At 37.2% G+C, this 22869-nt stretch overlaps 1 protein-coding gene across 5 annotated transcripts in view; it reads left to right on the top strand.

Moving 5' to 3' along the window:
- The window catches only part of LOC118231754 (phospholipid-transporting ATPase ABCA1-like), a 143289-nt gene that overhangs the window by 24713 nt on the left and 95707 nt on the right, over window positions 1-22869 (top strand). For all 5 annotated transcript variants that reach the window (XM_035425930.1, XM_035425934.1, XM_035425933.1 and 2 more), the window contains exons 10-12: window positions 14701-14840; window positions 15758-15874; window positions 20532-20729. In XM_035425930.1, the coding sequence (XP_035281821.1) occupies window positions 14701-14840; window positions 15758-15874; window positions 20532-20729 (455 nt within the window). The remainder of the gene's footprint in view (window positions 1-14700; window positions 14841-15757; window positions 15875-20531; window positions 20730-22869) is intronic.

Below are 22869 nucleotides of genomic sequence, written 5' to 3' on the forward strand. Positions count from 1 at the left end.
ATACATATTTTTTCAGTGAAAACATTTTTTTTTTAAGGCCTCAAATATATTTTTTAGCATTTGTACTATGTAATACACAGTCTTGACTTAGTTTTTCCACAATTTTAAATGAGTAATCACATGATTTCAAAAGTTCCTATGGCTTCAATTACGTTTTAGGGCTCAACTTAGGGTTAGGGTTATGAAAACGATAAGTCTGAGGGTCGCGGCAAGTTCACGTCTGTGTTCAGCAGGTTAAAGAAAGGTTGGGACATTGGTTCTTTTTTGATTTTGGACAAGTCAAAAATTTAGTATATACTAGTATAGGTACCTATGACCATATCAAGATATGGAATATATACATATTTTTTCAGGGAAAACATTTTTTTTTAATGCCTCAAATATATTTTTTAGCATTTGTACTATGTAATACACAGTCTTGACTTAGTTTTTCCACAATTTTAAATGAGTAATCACATGATTTCAAAAGTTCCTATGGCTTCAATTACGTTTTAGGGCTCAACTTAGGGTTAGGGTTATGAAAACGATAAGTCTGAGGGTCGCGGCAAGTTCACGGCTGTGTTCAGCAGGTTAAAGAAAGGTTGGGACATTGGTTCTTTTTTGATTTTGGACAAGTCAAAAATTTTGTATATACTAGTATAGGTACCTATGACCATATCAAGATATGGCATATATACATATTTTTTCAGTGAAAACATTTTTTTTTTAAGGCCTCAAATATATTTTTTAGCATTTGTACTATGTAATACACAGTCTTGACTTAGTTTTTCCACAATTTTAAATGAGTAATCACATGATTTCAAAAGTTCCTATGGCTTCAATTACGTTTTAGGGCTCAACTTAGGGTTAGGGTTATGAAAACGATAAGTCTGAGGGTCGCGGCAAGTTCACGGCTGTGTTCAGCAGGTTAAAGAAAGGTTGGGACATTGGTTCTTTTTTGATTTTGGACAAGTCAAAAATTTAGTATATACTAGTATAGGTACCTATGACCATATCAAGATATGGAATATATACATATTTTTTCAGGGAAAACATTTTTTTTTTAATGCCTCAAATATATTTTTTAGCATTTGTACTATGTAATACACAGTCTTGACTTAGTTTTTCCACAATTTTAAATGAGTAATCACATGATTTCAAAAGTTCCTATGGCTTCAATTACGTTTTAGGGCTCAACTTAGGGTTAGGGTTATGAAAACGATAAGTCTGAGGGTCGCGGCAAGTTCACGGCTGTGTTCAGCAGGTTAAAGAAAGGTTGGGACATTGGTTCTTTTTTGATTTTGGACAAGTCAAAAATTTTGTATATACTAGTATAGGTACCTATGACCATATCAAGATATGGCATATATACATATTTTTTCAGGAAAAACCTTTTTTTTTTTAATGCCTCAAATATATTTTTTAGCATTTGTACTATGTAATACACAGTCTTGACTTAGTTTTTCCACAATTTTAAATGAGTAATCACATGATTTCAAAAGTTCCTATGGCTTCAATTACGTTTTAGGGCTCAACTTAGGGTTAGGGTTATGAAAACGATAAGTCTGAGGGTCGCGGCAAGTTCACGGCTGTGTTCAGCAGGTTAAAGAAAGGTTGGGACATTGGTTCTTTTTTGATTTTGGACAAGTCAAAAATTTAGTATATACTAGTATAGGTACCTATGACCATATCAAGATATGGAATATATACATATTTTTTCAGGGAAAACATTTTTTTTTTAATGCCTCAAATATATTTTTTAGCATTTGTACTATGTAATACACAGTCTTGACTTAGTTTTTCCACAATTTTAAATGAGTAATCACATGATTTCAAAAGTTCCTATGGCTTCAATTACGTTTTAGGGCTCAACTTAGGGTTAGGGTTATGAAAACGATAAGTCTGAGGGTCGCGGCAAGTTTACGGCTGTGTTCAGCAGGTTAAAGAAAGGTTGGGACATTGGTTCTTTTTTGATTTTGGACAAGTCAAATATTTTGTATATACTAGTATAGGTACCTATGACCATAACAAGATATGGAATATATACATATTTTTTCAGGGAAAACTTTTTTTTTTTAATGCCTCAAATATATTTTTTAGCATTTGTACTATGTAATACACAGTCTTGACTTAGTTTTTCCACAATTTTAAATGAGTAATCACATGATTTCAAAAGTTCCTATGGCTTCAATTACGTTTTAGGGCTCAACTTAGGGTTAGGGTTATGAAAACGATAAGTCTGAGGGTCGCGGCAAGTTCACGGCTGTGTTCAGCAGGTTAAAGAAAGGTTGGGACATTGGTTCTTTTTTGATTTTGGACAAGTCAAAAATTTTGTATATACTAGTATAGGTACCTATGACCATATCAAGATATGGAATATATACATATTTTTTGAGGGAAAACATTTTTTTTTTTAATGCCTCAAATATATTTTTTAGCATTTGTACTATGTAATACACAGTCTTGACTTAGTTTTTCCACAATTTTAAATGAGTAATCACATGATTTCAAAAGTTCCTATGGCTTCAATTACGTTTTAGGGCTCAACTTAAGGTTAGGGTTATGAAAACGATAAGTCTGAGGGTCGCGGCAAGTTCACGGCTGTGTTCAGCAGGTTAAAGAAAGGTTGGGACATTGGTTCTTTTTTGATTTTGGACAAGTCAAAAATTTAGTATATACTAGTATAGGTACCTATGACCATATCAAGATATGGAATATATACATATTTTTTCAGGGAAAACATTTTTTTTTTAATGCCTCAAATATATTTTTTAGCATTTGTACTATGTAATACACAGTCTTGACTTAGTTTTTCCACAATTTTAAATGAGTAATCACATGATTTCAAAAGTTCCTATGGCTTCAATTACGTTTTAGGGCTCAACTTAGGGTTAGGGTTATGAAAACGATAAGTCTGAGGGTCGCGGCAAGTTCACGGCTGTGTTCAGCAGGTTAAAGAAAGGTTGGGACATTGGTTCTTTTTTGATTTTGGACAAGTCAAAAATTTTGTATATACTAGTATAGGTACCTATGACCATATCAAGATATGGCATATATACATATTTTTTCAGGGAAAACATTTTTTTTTTAATGCCTCAAATATATTTTTTAGAATTTGTACTATGTAATACACAGTCTTGACTTAGTTTTTCCACAATTTTAAATGAGTAATCACATGATTTCAAAAGTTCCTATGGCTTCAATTACGTTTTAGGGCTCAACTTAGGGTTAGGGTTATGAAAACGATAAGTCTGAGGGTCGCGGCAAGTTCACGGCTGTGTTCAGCAGGTTAAAGAAAGGTTGGGACATTGGTTCTTTTTTGATTTTGGACAAGTCAAAAATTTAGTATATACTAGTATAGGTACCTATGACCATATCAAGATATGGAATATATACATATTTTTTCAGGGAAAACATTTTTTTTTAATGCCTCAAATATATTTTTTAGCATTTGTACTATGTAATACACAGTCTTGACTTAGTTTTTCCACAATTTTAAATGAGTAATCACATGATTTCAAAAGTTCCTATGGCTTCAATTACGTTTTAGGGCTCAACTTAGGGTTAGGGTTATGAAAACGATAAGTCTGAGGGTAGCGGCAAGTTCACGGCTGTGTTCAGCAGGTTAAAGAAAGGTTGGGACATTGGTTCTTTTTTGATTTTGGACAAGTCAAAAATTTTGTATATACTAGTATAGGTACCTATGACCATATCAAGATATGGAATATATACATATTTTTTCAGGGAAAACATTTTTTTTTTAATGCCTCAAATATATTTTTTAGCATTTGTACTATGTAATACACAGTCTTGACTTAGTTTTTCCACAATTTTAAATGAGTAATCACATGATTTCAAAAGTTCCTATGGCTTCAATTACGTTTTAGGGCTCAACTTAGGGTTAGGGTTATGAAAACGATAAGTCTGAGGGTCGCGGCAAGTTCACGGCTGTGTTCAGCAGGTTAAAGAAAGGTTGGGACATTGGTTCTTTTTTGATTTTGGACAAGTCAAAAATTTTGTATATACTAGTATAGGTACCTATGACCATATCAAGATATGGAATATATACATATTTTTTCAGGGAAAACATTTTTTTTTTAATGCCTCAAATATATTTTTTAGCATTTGTACTATGTAATACACAGTCTTGACTTAGTTTTTCCACAATTTTAAATGAGTAATCACATGATTTCAAAAGTTCCTATGGCTTCAATTACGTTTTAGGGCTCAACTTAGGGTTAGGGTTATGAAAACGATAAGTCTGAGGGTCGCGGCAAGTTCACGGCTGTGTTCAGCAGGTTAAAGAAAGGTTGGGACATTGGTTCTTTTTTGATTTTGGACAAGTCAAAAATTTTGTATATACTAGTATAGGTACCTATGACCATATCAAGATATGGAATATATACATATTTTTTCAGGGAAAACATTTTTTTTTTAATGCCTCAAATATATTTTTTAGCATTTGTACTATGTAATACACAGTCTTGACTTAGTTTTTCCACAATTTTAAATGAGTAATCACATGATTTCAAAAGTTCCTATGGCTTCAATTACGTTTTAGAGCTCAACTTAGGGTTAGGGTTATGAAAACGATAAGTCTGAGGGTCGCGGCAAGTTCACGGCTGTGTTCAGCAGGTTAAAGAAAGGTTGGGACATTGGTTCTTTTTTGATTTTGGACAAGTCAAAAATTTAGTATATACTAGTATAGGTACCTATGACCATATCAAGATATGGAATATATACATATTTTTTCAGGGAAAACATTTTTTTTTTAATGCCTCAAATATATTTTTTAGCATTTGTACTATGTAATACACAGTCTTGACTTAGTTTTTCCACAATTTTAAATGAGTAATCACATGATTTCAAAAGTTCCTATGGCTTCAATTACGTTTTAGGGCTCAACTTAGGGTTAGGGTTATGAAAACGATAAGTCTGAGGTCGCGGCAAGTTCACGGCTGTGTTCAGCAGGTTAAAGAAAGGTTGGGACATTGGTTCTTTTTTGATTTTGGACAAGTCAAAAATTTTGTATATACTAGTATAGGTACCTATGACCATATCAAGATATGGAATATATACATATTTTTTCAGGGAAAACATTTTTTTTTAATGCCTCAAATATATTTTTTAGCATTTGTACTATGTAATACACAGTCTTGACTTAGTTTTTCCACAATTTTAAATGAGTAATCACATGATTTCAAAAGTTCCTATGGCTTCAATTACGTTTTAGGGCTCAACTTAGGGTTAGGGTTATGAAAACGATAAGTCTGAGGGTCGCGGCAAGTTCACGGCTGTGTTCAGCAGGTTAAAGAAAGGTTGGGACATTGGTTCTTTTTTGATTTTGGACAAGTCAAAAATTTTGTATATACTAGTATAGGTACCTATGACCATATCAAGATATGGAATATATACATATTTTTTCAGGGAAAACATTTTTTTTTAATGCCTCAAATATATTTTTTAGCATTTGTACTATGTAATACACAGTCTTGACTTAGTTTTTCCACAATTTTAAATGAGTAATCACATGATTTCAAAAGTTCCTATGGCTTCAATTACGTTTTAGGGCTCAACTTAGGGTTAGGGTTATGAAAACGATAAGTCTGAGGGTCGCGGCAAGTTCACGGCTGTGTTCAGCAGGTTAAAGAAAGGTTGGGACATTGGTTCTTTTTTGATTTTGGACAAGTCAAAAATTTTGTATATACTAGTATAGGTACCTATGACCATATCAAGATATGGAATATATACATATTTTTTCAGGGAAAACATTTTTTTTTTAATGCCTCAAATATATTTTTTAGCATTTGTACTATGTAATACACAGTCTTGACTTAGTTTTTCCACAATTTTAAATGAGTAATCACATGATTTCAAAAGTTCCTATGGCTTCAATTACGTTTTAGGGCTCAACTTAGGGTTAGGGTTATGAAAACGATAAGTCTGAGGGTCGTGGCAAGTTCACGGCTGTGTTCAGCAGGTTAAAGAAAGGTTGCGACATTGGTTCTTTTTTGATTTTGGACAAGTCAAAAATTTTGTATATACTAGTATAGGTACCTATGACCATATCAAGATATGGAATATATACATATTTTTTCAGGGAAAACATTTTTTTTTTAATGCCTCAAATATATTTTTTAGCATTTGTACTATGTAATACACAGTCTTGACTTAGTTTTTCCACAATTTTAAATGAGTAATCACATGATTTCAAAAGTTCCTATGGCTTCAATTACGTTTTAGGGCTCAACTTAGGGTTAGGGTTATGAAAACGATAAGTCTGAGGGTCGCGGCAAGTTCACGTCTGTGTTCAGCAGGTTAAAGAAAGGTTGGGACATTGGTTCTTTTTTGATTTTGGACAAGTCAAAAATTTTGCATATACTAGTATAGGTACCTATGACCATATCAAGATATGGCATATATACATATTTTTTCAGGGAAAACATTTTTTTTTTAAGGCCTCAAATATATTTTTTAGCATTTGTACTATGTAATACACAGTCTTGACTTAGTTTTTCCACAATTTTAAATGAGTAATCACATGATTTCAAAAGTTCCTATGGCTTCAATTACGTTTTAGGGCTCAACTTAGGGTTAGGGTTATGAAAACGATAAGTCTGAGGGTCGCGGCAAGTTCACGTCTGTGTTCAGCAGGTTAAAGAAAGGTTGGGACATTGGTTCTTTTTTGATTTTGGACAAGTCAAAAATTTAGTATATACTAGTATAGGTACCTATGACCATATCAAGATATGGAATATATACATATTTTTTCAGGGAAAACATTTTTTTTTTAATGCCTCAAATATATTTTTTAGCATTTGTACTATGTAATACACAGTCTTGACTTAGTTTTTCCACAATTTTAAATGAGTAATCACATGATTTCAAAAGTTCCTATGGCTTCAATTACGTTTTAGGGCTCAACTTAGGGTTAGGGTTATGAAAACGATAAGTCTGAGGGTCGCGGCAAGTTCACGGCTGTGTTCAGCAGGTTAAAGAAAGGTTGGGACATTGGTTCTTTTTTGATTTTGGACAAGTCAAAAATTTAGTATATACTAGTATAGGTACCTATGACCATATCAAGATATGGAATATATACATATTTTTTCAGGGAAAACATTTTTTTTTTAATGCCTCAAATATATTTTTTAGCATTTGTACTATGTAATACACAGTCTTGACTTAGTTTTTCCACAATTTTAAATGAGTAATCACATGATTTCAAAAGTTCCTATGGCTTCAATTACGTTTTAGGGCTCAACTTAGGGTTAGGGTTATGAAAACGATAAGTCTGAGGGTCGCGGCAAGTTCACGGCTGTGTTCAGCAGGTTAAAGAAAGGTTGGGACATTGGTTCTTTTTTGATTTTGGACAAGTCAAAAATTTAGTATATACTAGTATAGGTACCTATGACCATATCAAGATATGGAATATATACATATTTTTTCAGGGAAAACATTTTTTTTTTAATGCCTCAAATATATTTTTTAGCATTTGTACTATGTAATACACAGTCTTGACTTAGTTTTTCCACAATTTTAAATGAGTAATCACATGATTTCAAAAGTTCCTATGGCTTCAATTACGTTTTAGGGCTCAACTTAGGGTTAGGGTTATGAAAACGATAAGTCTGAGGGTCGCGGCAAGTTCACGGCTGTGTTCAGCAGGTTAAAGAAAGGTTGGGACATTGGTTCTTTTTTGATTTTGGACAAGTCAAAAATTTAGTATATACTAGTATAGGTACCTATGACCATATCAAGATATGGAATATATACATATTTTTTCAGGGAAAACATTTTTTTTTTAATGCCTCAAATATATTTTTTAGCATTTGTACTATGTAATACACAGTCTTGACTTAGTTTTTCCACAATTTTAAATGAGTAATCACATGATTTCAAAAGTTCCTATGGCTTCAATTACGTTTTAGGGCTCAACTTAGGGTTAGGGTTATGAAAACGATAAGTCTGAGGTCGCGGCAAGTTCACGGCTGTGTTCAGCAGGTTAAAGAAAGGTTGGGACATTGGTTCTTTTTTGATTTTGGACAAGTCAAAAATTTTGTATATACTAGTATAGGTACCTATGACCATATCAAGATATGGAATATATACATATTTTTTCAGGGAAAACATTTTTTTTTAATGCCTCAAATATATTTTTTAGCATTTGTACTATGTAATACACAGTCTTGACTTAGTTTTTCCACAATTTTAAATGAGTAATCACATGATTTCAAAAGTTCCTATGGCTTCAATTACGTTTTAGAGCTCAACTTAGGGTTAGGGTTATGAAAACGATAAGTCTGAGGGTCGCGGCAAGTTCACGGCTGTGTTCAGCAGGTTAAAGAAAGGTTGGGACATTGGTTCTTTTTTGATTTTGGACAAGTCAAAAATTTTGTATATACTAGTATAGGTACCTATGACCATATCAAGATATGGAATATATACATATTTTTTCAGGGAAAACATTTTTTTTTTAATGCCTCAAATATATTTTTTAGCATTTGTACTATGTAATACACAGTCTTGACTTAGTTTTTCCACAATTTTAAATGAGTAATCACATGATTTCAAAAGTTCCTATGGCTTCAATTACGTTTTAGGGCTCAACTTAGGGTTAGGGTTATGAAAACGATAAGTCTGAGGGTCGCGGCAAGTTCACGGCTGTGTTCAGCAGGTTAAAGAAAGGTTGGGACATTGGTTCTTTTTTGATTTTGGACAAGTCAAAAATTTAGTATATACTAGTATAGGTACCTATGACCATATCAAGATATGGAATATATACATATTTTTTCAGGGAAAACATTTTTTTTTAATGCCTCAAATATATTTTTTAGCATTTGTACTATGTAATACACAGTCTTGACTTAGTTTTTCCACAATTTTAAATGAGTAATCACATGATTTCAAAAGTTCCTATGGCTTCAATTACGTTTTAGGGCTCAACTTAGGGTTAGGGTTATGAAAACGATAAGTCTGAGGGTCGCGGCAAGTTCACGGCTGTGTTCAGCAGGTTAAAGAAAGGTTGGGACATTGGTTCTTTTTTGATTTTGGACAAGTCAAAAATTTTGTATATACTAGTATAGGTACCTATGACCATATCAAGATATGGCATATATACATATTTTTTCAGGGAAAACATTTTTTTTTTAAGGCCTCAAATATATTTTTTAGCATTTGTACTATGTAATACACAGTCTTGACTTAGTTTTTCCACAATTTTAAATGAGTAATCACATGATTTCAAAAGTTCCTATGGCTTCAATTACGTTTTAGGGCTCAACTTAGGGTTAGGGTTATGAAAACGATAAGTCTGAGGGTCGCGGCAAGTTCACGGCTGTGTTCAGCAGGTTAAAGAAAGGTTAGGACAATTGTTCTTTTTTGATTTTGGACAAGTCAAAAATTTTGTATATACTAGTATAGGTACCTATGACTATAAAATGAATATATACATATTTTTTCAGGGAAAACGTTTAAAAAAAAAAAATTTTAATTAGGGGAAAAGTGTTCTCAGCCGTAAACCCACAGATATTTCTCTGCACAGTCTCTGATTAAACTAAATTATAAATAGGTCTAAAATTATTTCAGGACATAAAAAGCACAGCCTTAAATCGTGCCTTTTCTTTTAGACTAATTATATCTGCGTAATATCAATATAACACATTGAATAAGGCCAACTGGCTAAGAAAACAAAGACAATGTACTTTTCCAAGTACAAGTACAAATCTCCAATTTGAAACCAAATGACAAGGTGGATCTGGAAATCAAGTATTTTTTAATTACTGGAATTATGTTTCAATTTTTCATTTTCAATGAATATTATAGCCTGCCATATAGCCTTCTGACCAGTCAGTAAAAGTGTTATTGTAACTGCAAATGTCAGTGTTCCAATCAAAACACGGCAATGAATTCAAAAATTATGCCAACTCCACTACTACAACTCTACTAATACCACAAGTAGTTCTTAAATGTTGCTGTTCTTTCAAACTGTTCTACATTTTCTTTTGCCCAAATGCCAAGGCGATCGTGGCACCTCTCTTGGCTCTTGACATTTAGATTTTGCAGAGAGAATCTCTCTCCTCAGCAGAGATTTTGTGACTCTAGCGCACCTTGTTACACATGCAGTTTTAACCTGGGACTAGCGTAGCGTCTGTAATCGTGTTTTCGCACTCAGAACTCCCACTTCCCCCATGCTTACATTTTCACCCAGTGTGTGGTTTCTCGCCGCCGGTCTCCAGCTTGAAAAGGGGGCCGGGGTTTGACTTGGCGGGAGGGGTTTGATACAGGCTGAAAGTTCTCTGCTCCCTGGGTTGAATGTGTATTCTGTGAAGCATACCTGTTTGTTGGGGTTGGTGGTGGGGGTGGAACTTAAGGTGACCCCAAGGCTGCTGATTGCAAAAAATTGTGCCGGAATGGGGTGGCCTGGGGTGGTGGGACCCAAAATCTCAGGTGACCCCCCCCCCCTCACCCATACTCCCCTGCCTGTCTATCCCAGGGTGGCCCTGAGTGAGACAGACTCATATTTTAGTGGGCTTTGCGATGTGGGTTTTTTTGGATGAGTACTTTAATATCTGAGCCTAATTTATATGATAATTGCAGACTATAAGTAAACATAACCCCAAATGCTGCCGGTGGAAAATGATTTAAATTCCTTAACTTCTTCAGTTACTTTCTCTAGGAAAGGCATGTCTTTTTTGTCTTCAGTTCCAATTAAGCTACAATATATAATGCATGACTCTCTCATATGGCCAAAACAATTTTCTAAGCTAGCTGACATGGAGATCGTGTTAATAATTCAAAGCAAAGAAAATCAACACAGACGGTGCAAACTGCCTTCTGGTACAACCTGACTTAAGAACTAAATGGTTCATCTTATAATACCGCTTTTTAAAAAATACAGCTCAAACATGACACATAGAGTATGTGTGTGTGTGTGTCCAGCATTTGCCCTACATACTGTACATTGAACCCCTCTCAAGCACACACTAAATAAGAACTCACCTGTTGGTCTTCACCAGGCAAATGTATTGTGTGCTCGATTGAACAAACTGTATTAGAAAAGAAGCAGAAGAGCTCGGCCTTGATGTGGGCTAATTTAAATTTTACAGATGATGGCAGGATGTTCAGGAGTCAAGGATGGTGACTAATCCTGAGAACCATTAGTAGCTCTTCACACCCCATGCTGGGCTTTCAGGAGACTGCATATATTATATTTAAATATAGGGACATAGGCCTCCTCCACTCAAATATAATTTACTGTAGGACAATTCATTTGAACTAAGTACAACATTCAACAGTCGCCTTTTTGTTGATGTGCCGTTAATGTTTTTCGAAATGCGTATAAATAGAGCGACGCGCCTGTTCGCATGACCCTCCTTCGGAAATTAATAGTTCTTGAGGGAACTCGTTGATGCAGACAGGTTATTGAATAGCATTGTGGTAAAGGTTATGGTCGATTACTTTCTACAGAGGTACTTTCAGCAGATACAGGGATGTCAGACAAATCGCTGTCGTGTTTTTAGTTTCTGCTTCGCTTGTATGGCTGCGCATTGCAGTCTGCAATTTTCCTGCGATATTTTCACAGAAAAATGAGTGAAAGGATGTGGCCATGACACTGCAATAGTATAATGAATGCAAAATGTCTGAAACGGGGCAATTTATGCATTAGGATGCATTATGCATCAGGAACAAATGCTAAAGTGCTCTCACTCTGGTCTCAGGTGGTGTACAGGGACGAGCCTGCAAACCGTTGCCCGCGATTTGTTCTCAGGAAAACATTCTCTGCGTATATTAAAGTAATGAGAGTCGGTCTGATGACTGCATGATGCAATTGCTTAATCATTTGTCAGGGTGTCTCATGCAGTGTGTCGTCATTACTGATTATGTATTTTGGCGGCACTTTCTATGAATGGTCCAGAGAATTCTGCCTCCAGTCTCTGAACTGTGGATGCGTATTTGGAAGCTCCTGGGCGAGTTCCAGCAGGGAGAAAGATGGCTTCCAAGCCTTAACTGGAATTAAGACTGAGGGAATGCAGAAGTGCTTACACCTTGTTGCATCAACCTCTATCCTTAACTGCCAATATTTTCAGTTTGCAGATATACTGTGTTACTCACACACACGCATACACACAGACACATAGACACACACACACACAAACGCATGCACTCACAGACAGACATAGAGACAAACACACATAATAAACGTGGCCTATTTTTGACATACATTTTGGTGATTACTAAAAATTTGCATCTAATTTTCTGTCAGTTAAGGACACATGTTGAATCAGTCCTTTGGTTAGCATTTTTTCTCAAGAACATTAATAATAAAGTGGTCTGTGAAATCTGTTTCATGCTAAGGTTTACCAATAGAATGTGGAAATTAAATAAAATCATTTTTTATGTTCTGCATGGAATAGTTTTCCATAGCTTATTGTGGACTGAGACACCCTTCTGTTACTTAACACAAGACTCAAGAGTCATAATTAGACTGTGATATAAAATGTTTGTATTTTTTATTGATTTTGTAGTCATCTCAGGTGTAAAATGAAACAATTTTATCGGTGCGTTTTTTCTGTATTAACGCTGCAGTGACCGTAATTCGTTTTTTAAAATGTTTTTACTGTTTGAGTACTGCCGTCGTTTTGTGTTTTTAATGCACGAGATGAGATGTGAATTAGGCAAGCAGGGTTGGGAGCCTGAATGGCCTGTTTCCGCTTTCAGAAAGGTTGTAAACACAACACTCGTCTGTTTCCTGACGACGCGTCAAATGGGAGCCCCTTAAAAGGCGATCCGAAATGGATTAAACGCTGAACCAGTTGAGGGATCGCTTTAACGGGGTGGCCTGGTGGTTAAACACACTGTTTATTTTTCACTTACTGCGTGCACGCTGCTGATTGCTTTCCCTTGTCTTCTCAACAGCACTTGTGGATTCAGCACCTCATTAATAGATTGAATTATTGGACAACAATAGCGCCGATCTTTGCGGATGCTGGCGTTTCCTGTTGGGGGGGAAAAGCCCTCTCGATCCGCACTCTCTGTTGCATATTTTCATGGTTTCTTTATCTTTGCATAAACTCAGACAGGCTTTACTACCTTACCCTGAAGGCACATGGCATAATTTAACATTTTTGACAGCATTGACCTTCTGAGATATTGCCATTTTAAATACCTCTAATTTAAATGCAATTAATAGTATATCTTATTGATTATGCATATGTGTCTAATTACCATAAAACTATGCAACTAACATGCTGAATGGGCAAGATCTATGGATATTAGACAACTGGATAAGTTATAAAATTGATTTATTTACTTTGACCAAAGATTGTAGATCACAGACTGCAGTATGATGATCAACCTAACATGTATGAAAAATGGTTATTTTATTTTTTGGGGGAGGAAGGGGGCACCTCCACAAGTGTGAATTCTTAAATCAGGACGGTATCAGGGGTATCAGTAAGTTCTAAGGGGAGAACTGTAAAATAATTATTTCCAATATTTTAAATCTCTGAGTTAATGGATGATGTTCTAGTTGGGATCAGTGTATAAGGAGATCGTAAAATTGGGCACAGATTTGTAACCTGTCACAGAGCAAGCGTCCATGAGAACTATTTAATCAAAAGGCAACATCTCCTGGGTACTCATTCATATTTGTGGAAATACCACAGCATTAGTTGGGGGTTAAAAGGACATATTTAAATAATTCTACTTAGTATTATGAATACCATTTTTATACACTGCTACATATTATTTGCGGTATACATCTGTGTCAGATATCCTTGGCATTGTATTGGACTTTCAGATTGCTCATTAACACCCAAATGAATGCAGCATTTTATGATCCCATAAATACGTTCATACCCTGGGATTCTTCCTAGTCTATTAAGCAAAGGACTGTATATAAATAAGTGGAGAGTATTAAATGGAACCACTGCAGACCACAGGCACTCATGAGTGGTTTTGTATTTTAGCATTTTAGCAAAGGGTTCAGCTTATGATTAGGGCAAAGCTTTTTTTTTCTTTGCTGTCTCAGCCCCCGTAAAAAATATTTACTGTAATATTGTCTGTGTGAAGTCTAGCAATTTTTAGTCTAGCAAGGAGAATTCTGTCAATATTTTAATATTGAGTATGCTGTCATTTGCTAAAATCTCATGAATTGCTTTAGTGTAAATATTATCCTTGTACTAATGAAAATAAAATTGCAATATTTTGTGTACACACCTACTTCCCATCTGTGGAAATGCAGTGTGAGAACCTAATGTGATGGTGTTAAATTACTTAATTTTTTAATTGAATTTTTTTGTTTAAATTGTGCTTGCGAAAGTGACCTGTGATTCAAAATAATTATTCCTTGCCTACAACAAGATGCCATGAGTAAAATGTTATTTTAAATTAAACTTGTTTCAAAGCTCTACTGCTGAACTCATTAGTTTATTTGTAAATAATTATTTTCTATTTCTTTGTTTGGTGCTAACATAATATCAAGTATTCCTGAAGGGTAATGTGTGGTTGAATCAATTTGATTAATTGTAAATGTACCAAAGGGAGCAACTGACAAGGTAGTATTTTATGTTCCATAGGATAGTTGCTCAAATGCAAATGACCAATCTGTATTGCCTATCAACTGCCAGCACAGGACACATTTACTTACCATGGATTTGATTGGGGTTTGGCTCACAGCTCGATTGCCTCTAAAAACCTGTTATTTAAATTCCTTCCTGTCAGGTGATTTTTGTCAGACGCTTGTCGACACCCTGGAGAATACGCCTGGACTACGTTACGCGTGGAGCACATTTCGACCGCTGCTGCAAGGGAAGGTTCTCTACACTCCTGACACAGTTGCCACCAGACTCATTGTGAAAGAGGTAAAGTACCTCCATATTGTTTCATTGTCCAGCGGCCATGCCTCTGAACCCGTAAAAAAAAAAAAAAAGTTTACTTTAGAAAGTTTGAAGAGAAGAAGTGTGTCTGGGAAACAGTGGACTGGCCAAAGGCGGTAGTCTCTCAGCGGGAAAAAAGCCTTCAAGTGTGAAGGCTCAGTAAATTTTCCCTTTTTAATCTTTGCCCCAGCCAATCATCCGAAGACATCTTGTTCTTTCCTCGCCAGAATCAGTTGCAGTTGTTCATGTTATATTTGTACTGGTACAAATGCTTTATAGGTGGATTCAGAGTGACAAAAATATGATTATCATAAATTGGCAACATGCTCAATAAAACCTCAGTACATTAGGTATTCTAACTAAAACACTACCAGTGAGCACTTGCAGATGGCTGTAAGCTAAAGTTAAAGGATTGTGGGCAATGCACCATTCTTTTTTGATGGAGCTACAGCTACCACATCAGCTGGGTAATAGCTTTACTTTGGCTGTCGGTTTCCCCGTGATCTTTTGTGCTAAAGCATCAGAGTTTGGGTTTTGTTTTATATTACTGTTGACAGCAGTGAGGCGCTATTCCACTGACAGTCTGCTGGCATGTTTATATCTTCTGGGCTGATATTTATGAAAGTAATTCTCAGACAACATTGCCGCTTAATCATTTATGAATGTATTTAATTATGTGAATGCACGATCTTTTAAATATGCAAACGTGCTACCAATACATGATTAGATAAAAAATGTCTTTGGACAAAAAGTACATAACTGAACCAGAGTGCACATTAGAAATAGTATGCTTTTCCCACACTTATTATTATGAAATTAATTTTTTATCTTAATTACTCTTAATGACTCCATTGTCTCCTTTGATTTTATTATTAATTATTTTTTACTTTTTTTCTGAACAGGCAAACAAGACCTTCAACGCAATAGCAATGTTGAAAGAACTCGCTGGAGCCTGGGAAACGCAGGGGCACAAAATCTGGGATTTCATGCAGGACGGAGCACAGATCAATTCACTGCGGGTAAAACCTGATCTCCTAATTTTTATTAATTGATTTTAATGAATTCACTGTAGTGACCCCTAACCCTATAGTGATAGCAAGCATAGTTACTGGTAAAACATACTTTCCATAACTTAATTTTCCATGTCCTCTTTTTATGTTTCCTTCACAAATAGAACATTGACTAGTATTCAAAAGCACTTGCTTGCTGACAAATGCTTCTGTATGTGGGTGTGCATGCAGGGATGCCATGTTTATCTTGGAAAGAGTTATAAATCAGTTATTAATACCTCAATAAGCATTAATAACACCACTTTGTTATTCTGCTGTTGTTGATGTTTACTATGTACTGTTTATGTACTGTTGGTGTATATTAGTGCTTATTTGATTGGTGTAGAAGAGGTAAATGGCAGGAATTGTACCGGAGTTGTTTGTAGCTCCCGAGAAATGCATGAGAGGTGAGAACTGCTTTCATTTTCATGTGAAACTGACTTATTTCAGTAAGAAACTGACACCTCAAAACAGATATTGGGGTTACTAAGCCGTCACTGAGATCTGCTTAATCTTTCCTGCTTAAAGTTTTTATTATTCACTATTGTTTTTTACTTTCCTCCTCACGTTGTTTAACAAGTTCAGTCACTGCAAAAACAAACTTAACAAACTATGTTTTGATGGGGGGGAGGAAATCAGGCTTCATGCTCTCTTTTGGTGCATTGTGAAGTTACTGCAATCAAGATCCTAGGATATCAGTCTGTCCATAGAAGATAAATGGGCCACAAATGTTCTTAACAGGAATGGGTGGAAATATTATTTAATAAACACTGTTTGGACAGCTCAGCAATCATCAAAATGTACATGCCAAACTGTGTTTGTGAAGAGGGAAAAGTGAATTTAATTGTCAGTCAATGTAAATGACAAATGTTGATTGAATCCAAGCCTAAGCCACTGTCTAAACAATGGTTTAACGTCAGACTGAAAATAAAAAAAGAGGTTTCAGAAAGTTAATTTCGCGTAATGAAAGGTAATTGCAGGGCTACCTTCGCTAACAGACGGGTGAAAATGGGGGAAGATGTATGGGGAAAATTAGATATATTTCAATAAGACAATCAAGGTCAGGCCACTACATGAATTATCCACATGTGTATATAATGTTGGCACAATTTACTGTCATACTTTTTCATACCACACACACACACACACACACACACTTTACATGCACAGACACTCATTGTAGACATATGCATATTTATTTGAGGAAATCATATTCCTAGTCCTATTTGACAGACAATACCCCCCCCCCACCCACTCCCCCCACAAATACCCCCCGCCCCCCCCCCCCCCCGAAGCCCCCCTCATGCTGAATAACCCCCCAACCCCCACCCCTCCTTATATGTGCTAATCAGCAAACATTCTTTTGAAAAATGTGTTTATTTTCAGACTGTTGCTCTCTCTCTCTCTCTCTCTCTCCCCGCATAAGAAGCAGAATGGAAAAGTAATTACCGCAAAGTGCGGGATAATTTTCACCCAGACAGACAGACAGGAGGGGATTAGCCTGAACCGTGTGAGCACACACCTTTTATGGCGCGACCGCCTCCCCTCCAGGATGACATTGTTCCAGTGTCACCTCCAATGAGCTTATTGGCATCTGGAGGGCCGAGCCTCGCACAGCCTGAGCATTCATTAGCCTAGCCCTAACCTTTGCGTAAGCGCGTCGGGCCCATTTTATTTATTCGTTATATCCCGAGCCCCGTTCCTGTCTGTGAAAACCAGAGGCGTCTCTTGCATTATAAACGGAACACCCAAATGATTTGGTCTCTTTTGTTAAAATGCAGAATTCGGTTAATGCAGAAGTGCACACAAGAAGCGGCTGACATTCCGGCGATGTTCGGGTAAACATTCCCGGCGCCTTTCCGCGCTCCCGGACGTCCGTTGAATGTTAATTTCAGGTCGCTAGCATTGATGCACGGTTTTACTGGAGAATTTGAACCGTGCGTGTATATCCATGTTAATTTTATCATGTAATTTGGTTAACGATGTTGAATGAATCTGGAATTGCTGGAATTTCTTTTTTTTCGTAACAGGGATTGGGCCTTTGTATTTGAACTCAAAAGCACCGTTCACAGGACAAAGACAGTTCTCACATTTCGCAGTTTCTCATTCGGTAATAATAGCAACTCACAAAAACAAACAGCGACCTGATTCTCAGCATGTTGTGTGGAATATTTCACTGTGCAGACGAAAGTTAATTGACAGCAGCCTGATCTCATTCTGCATCCCACTCATCCTTACCAGAGGACTCACACTACCCCTCCGAACAGTGTTATTATCACATAACCCCTTGAATGTATACAACGAGTATTAGATTGGCTTACTGGACCGAAGCGTCTTACTGGTCTCATCATAAAAAAGCTCTTGTTAAGTAATTAGCGTTTCTGCGAAGAGGTGTCAAAATGATTAAGTGCTATATTATATAAGGCCGGTAAACAGAACCTCCATGCTTTGAAAATCATGATTGCTAAATCAAGTTATGTTATTCGTATCAATTTGAAAAAAGGATTTTCTCTGTTACAGCTGCATTCATTGAAATGATGTTATTGCAATGCTTCATTGACTCTACTGAGGGAGACATATTTTGATCATTTGCATTCAAAATACCACTATGCTTCTGTCCATGATGGTTTAGCGCACGCACTGTATATTCACCACGCAATTATGGAGAGATTGATGCACAAATAGGCAATTTAATTTAACGCCTGCATTAAATCAGCATCTATCCTTTACTTTGACTCAGTTTGAAAGGATGCGTTCTTTTTTTTTTTTTTTTTTTTTTTTTTACCACAAAGTTTTGTGATGTGATCTTTTCGATGACTAGACTGGAAAAATGGGAATTTTGCGTATTTGTTCGCTCGTCGAAGTTAAGGCCGAACGTTGATTGATTCGGAGCCAATGAGACGACGCGCTATCTCGTCTTCTCGTTCTCGCTTTTCCAATTGCCCTCCATTTTCCATCAGCAGGCTGTTGTTTCAGCCCCGTTGCAGGTAGAGGAGTCTTAACGGATTAAAGGTCGTCTGATCTTCAATAGCCTCCGCGTTGCTCCCTTTACCAGGCGCTAATTACGCGTCGCCCCTCCCGGTTCTGCTCCTTTTCCGTGTTTACGGCTCTTCAAAATCGGTTTTTCAGACGTCCGGTCCTTCGCCCTGCTGGATGGCGGCCCAGCAGCCCTTGCAGATCCCTTTACAGGCGAGGTTCAGAGAAAAGAAGCCAGCTTCTCGCCTCTTTGGAAGTTTAAGAAACTCGCCGCCGGGGTGCTGATATGATATAGTAAAGCTCACCAGTAGTAAATATTTCAGTTTTTCCTTGGCTGATTTTTTGGTATAAATTTCAATGAGTACACCTCCCAGAGCAATGCATTTTTAATACTAGCTCAATAAAAATTGCATTCCTTGTTTATACACACTGTTGCTATTGTTTGCATCATACTCGCACCTGAATATCATGCTATGTGATACATGCGCATATTTTAAATTTGCTGGGTTTTAGCATTGCAGTTAGGTTTGCCGGATGCCCATTTTTGACCGGAATGTCCAGTTTTCAAATTATTTGTACAGGTCACTGTAATCAATAGAAATAATTTACCTATAGACAGCTCTCCACCAATGTTTCTAAATCTGGCAACCCTTGTAACAATGCAGTCGAATCCACATAAAACTTGCTTAGTACTTGTACATTTACACCAGATACAAGACCCTGATAATGCAGAGTGTAACCCAAACACACTGTATTTATGTCATGGCATCTTGGTAATTAAAAGCAGTTAAGAGCAGTTATTAACATTGCCATTGTATGCCTCTGCTATATTTTAAAGATAGGTGATGAAACATAATGTAGAGTGGTTGTATGCTAGCACAACCACTCTACATAAATATTATAGTGAACAGAGTCAAAGAAAATGTTCTGAGGTGGTTGTAACTGCATTAGGTAAACACAGTAGAGTATGCACCTGTTTATTAATAGCAGTTGTGAAATGGGTGCATGAAAAGTATTCATGTTTTTTTTATCTGAATTTTCTCAATAGGACGAGCCTCCATTCACTTCTGAATGACTCACATAGAGGGCTGTAGCAGAAAGCACATTTGCATTTAGATTAACATATCGTTCCGTTAACCCTTTGCATGCCAAACAGAATGGACGTCCTTGTTTACGTGCACTTTCCGACTTTGGGACCACGTGCACATGCAGCCATTGCTCTTGTCCCTGAAGAAAATAAAGGAGGGAAAGGAGGAAGAGAGACACAGAGGCATAGAGAGAGAATGATAGAGAGAGAGAGAGAGAGAGAGAGATGCACAGTGGCAGATAAAGGAGGAGAGACGCTCACAGTGATGGAATGCGATAGAGCCGGTGGAGGTGGGGGTTGGCTATCATCCACAGGGCTGAAGTACAACAGTGCCATCTAGCTTGAAGCCTTTAATTGGTAGGGCTATGTGGGGGAAAGCGGGGGAAAACGTGTCAGCACTGGAAAGGAGAAGGAAAAAAAATGTTGTGAACGCAGTGCTAGGGAGACAAGCCAAAGAATGTCTGGTGCCTCCAACCCCCCCCCCCCCCCCCCCCCCCCCCCCCATTGCTGGAGGAATAGCGCGATTGTTCTAACCGCACTTGCATCTTTGCCTTTTTAACGCAGGCCTTGTTGAAGAACCCCGCGTTCGCCACCGCCCTGAACCTGCAGTTGGGCCGGACGGGGTGGACGGCCGAGAGCCTCGCCAACTTCCTGTACAACGGGCCTCCGGAGGACCGCCCCCCCGGAATGCCTGCCAACGACTGGAGAGACGTCTTCAACAGCACCAGCAAAGCCCTGGAGATGCTCGCCCAATTCATAGGGGTATGTCACCTTCCCCTTCACTTATTATTTTTAAAAAGTGATGGTGGAATATCCTTCCGAACACGTCATCGTATTGTGCCAGTTGTGCCTGTGTGAAGAATTTTATTTTGCTTTCTTATTGTGGGATTTGATAAATGATTAATAATAATTTTCCATTCCTTGGAATTTTTTTTTGGTTTACAAGACAGATGGCGGAATTTGGTTACATGGAGTCTGATATTTAGATACTCTAATTAGATATTAACATGTTACATGGGACCTGTTATGTTTTGTCAAAGATCTTCCAGGAATTATCCCTGGCACAGTGTTTTAAAAAAAAAATGTTTGGCTCAATGAACGTAATCCATGTGCTGCATTCATATTTCCCTGTACCTCTGGGTGATTTTATAGTCGACTAGAGGGTCACAGAAACAGCCAAGCCCAAAGGGTCTCATTGGATGCTATAAATGCATATTACCCAGCATGCACTTTTGTCAAAAAGGTGACTCCAAAAGGAGCTCCTGTAATCATACACACACACGCGCGCGCGCACGCACGCACACACACATACACATGCACACACACACGCGCACATATACACACACACACCTACACACGCACACAGACACACACACCGAGTGGGTTGAATATTTCTTACATTTTATATAGGGTTTATAAATGACTGTTGGTATTTCCACAATCTGCGATACAACCATTAATTCTCACAGAGGTGACTCCTGGGTACATAGTTATAATGCATCACTGAGAAGGAGTGAATGGAGTAGGAGGTTAAGGTATGGGACAGGGGAATCAATACACTTTATGAATACCGTCCCAGATTCACACCCAGCAGCTGGTGTTTTAATATGTGTATGCAGACACTTCAGTGAGAAAAAAAAAAAAAGATTCCTATAAAATGCTGTCCTATGTTAATCTCATTACACGGATATCAGTCTGCTGCATCATGGGCATTTCCTCCACAGCCATGAAGCTACCATGTCCAATTCCATTTCACATTGCGGATGAAATATTGGAATGTATAATGGTACACAGCCTAATATCGGGGAATGGATTGCAATTTTTCACTCCTAATTATGTGCCCATCATTGATTTCCTTCTCAGTATTTCTGTGCCCTTATTCTCTTCTCTCTGGCTAGTCACTGGCGTATATGAATGCAAACAGGGTGTGATTACAAGCAGAACCTGCATTTGGATTTTTTTTCCGGGAATTGGGGTTTGGGGGGGGGGGGGTTGGGAGGGAGGAAACATTCCCAAGCACCCCTGGCCTTCACAGTGAGATGGAAATAAAGATTCAGTACCCAGTGGATGATGGGTAATGTAATACCAGATGTTGCAAACATTAAGGGTAGGGAATGCCCGTAAAAATGCCCCTTATTTATTTTATAGATCTGTACTTAATTAAAGATGCTTCAGTTATGAGTATCATAGGTTGATGATGACACGGATTACATTGGCCATAGAAACCATGGCGCCGTGATACAGATGGGTGACATAAAAAATTACAAACATGATGAACAAATCCTGGCCAAACCTTCTATATCTCATTTAGTGTGTTCTCATAAACAGGTTGCTAGGAGATTAAGTTTGAACTTAACTTGGCTCTTTAACTAATCTAAAAGACACAGACCAGAAAATAGGCCTTCTGTACCTCCCACTCTCCATTGGTAGTATGTTCAAGGTTTGGACGTTTTATGATTGTGTCATGCCTTCCAAAAAATAACCCTTTTTCACCTCTCTGTTATGATTTTTGAGAGCCAGTAAAAAAAAAAAAAACAGTAAACTGTTCAGTGTTAAGCACTAAAATTGCTTGTAAATCTCCACAAGAGATAAAGTGCACTCTATTAGTGTGAAATGTACTCTATCAGAGTTGATTTGACAGCGTGCAACACCGACGAAGGAAGATTCACAAGCTGGCAGACTGCCTCTCTGGGCCTGGAGTATCAGCTCCCTTCGGAAGCCCTCTTTAACATGCAAGATGAGGCTTGGCATCGATACGCTCAGGGTTCAATACCTATAAATGAGATCTGTGGGCAATCCAGGCTTCGGCTGATGCATTCTAAATTACCACGCTGTTATAAAGCCACTTGTAGGGAATAAAATAAACCAGCGAATAGGTGGGATTTATCAAGGAGGTGAGGTA

This window comes from Anguilla anguilla, chromosome 7 (genome assembly GCF_013347855.1).
Source record: "Anguilla anguilla isolate fAngAng1 chromosome 7, fAngAng1.pri, whole genome shotgun sequence".
NCBI lineage: Eukaryota > Metazoa > Chordata > Actinopteri > Anguilliformes > Anguillidae > Anguilla > Anguilla anguilla.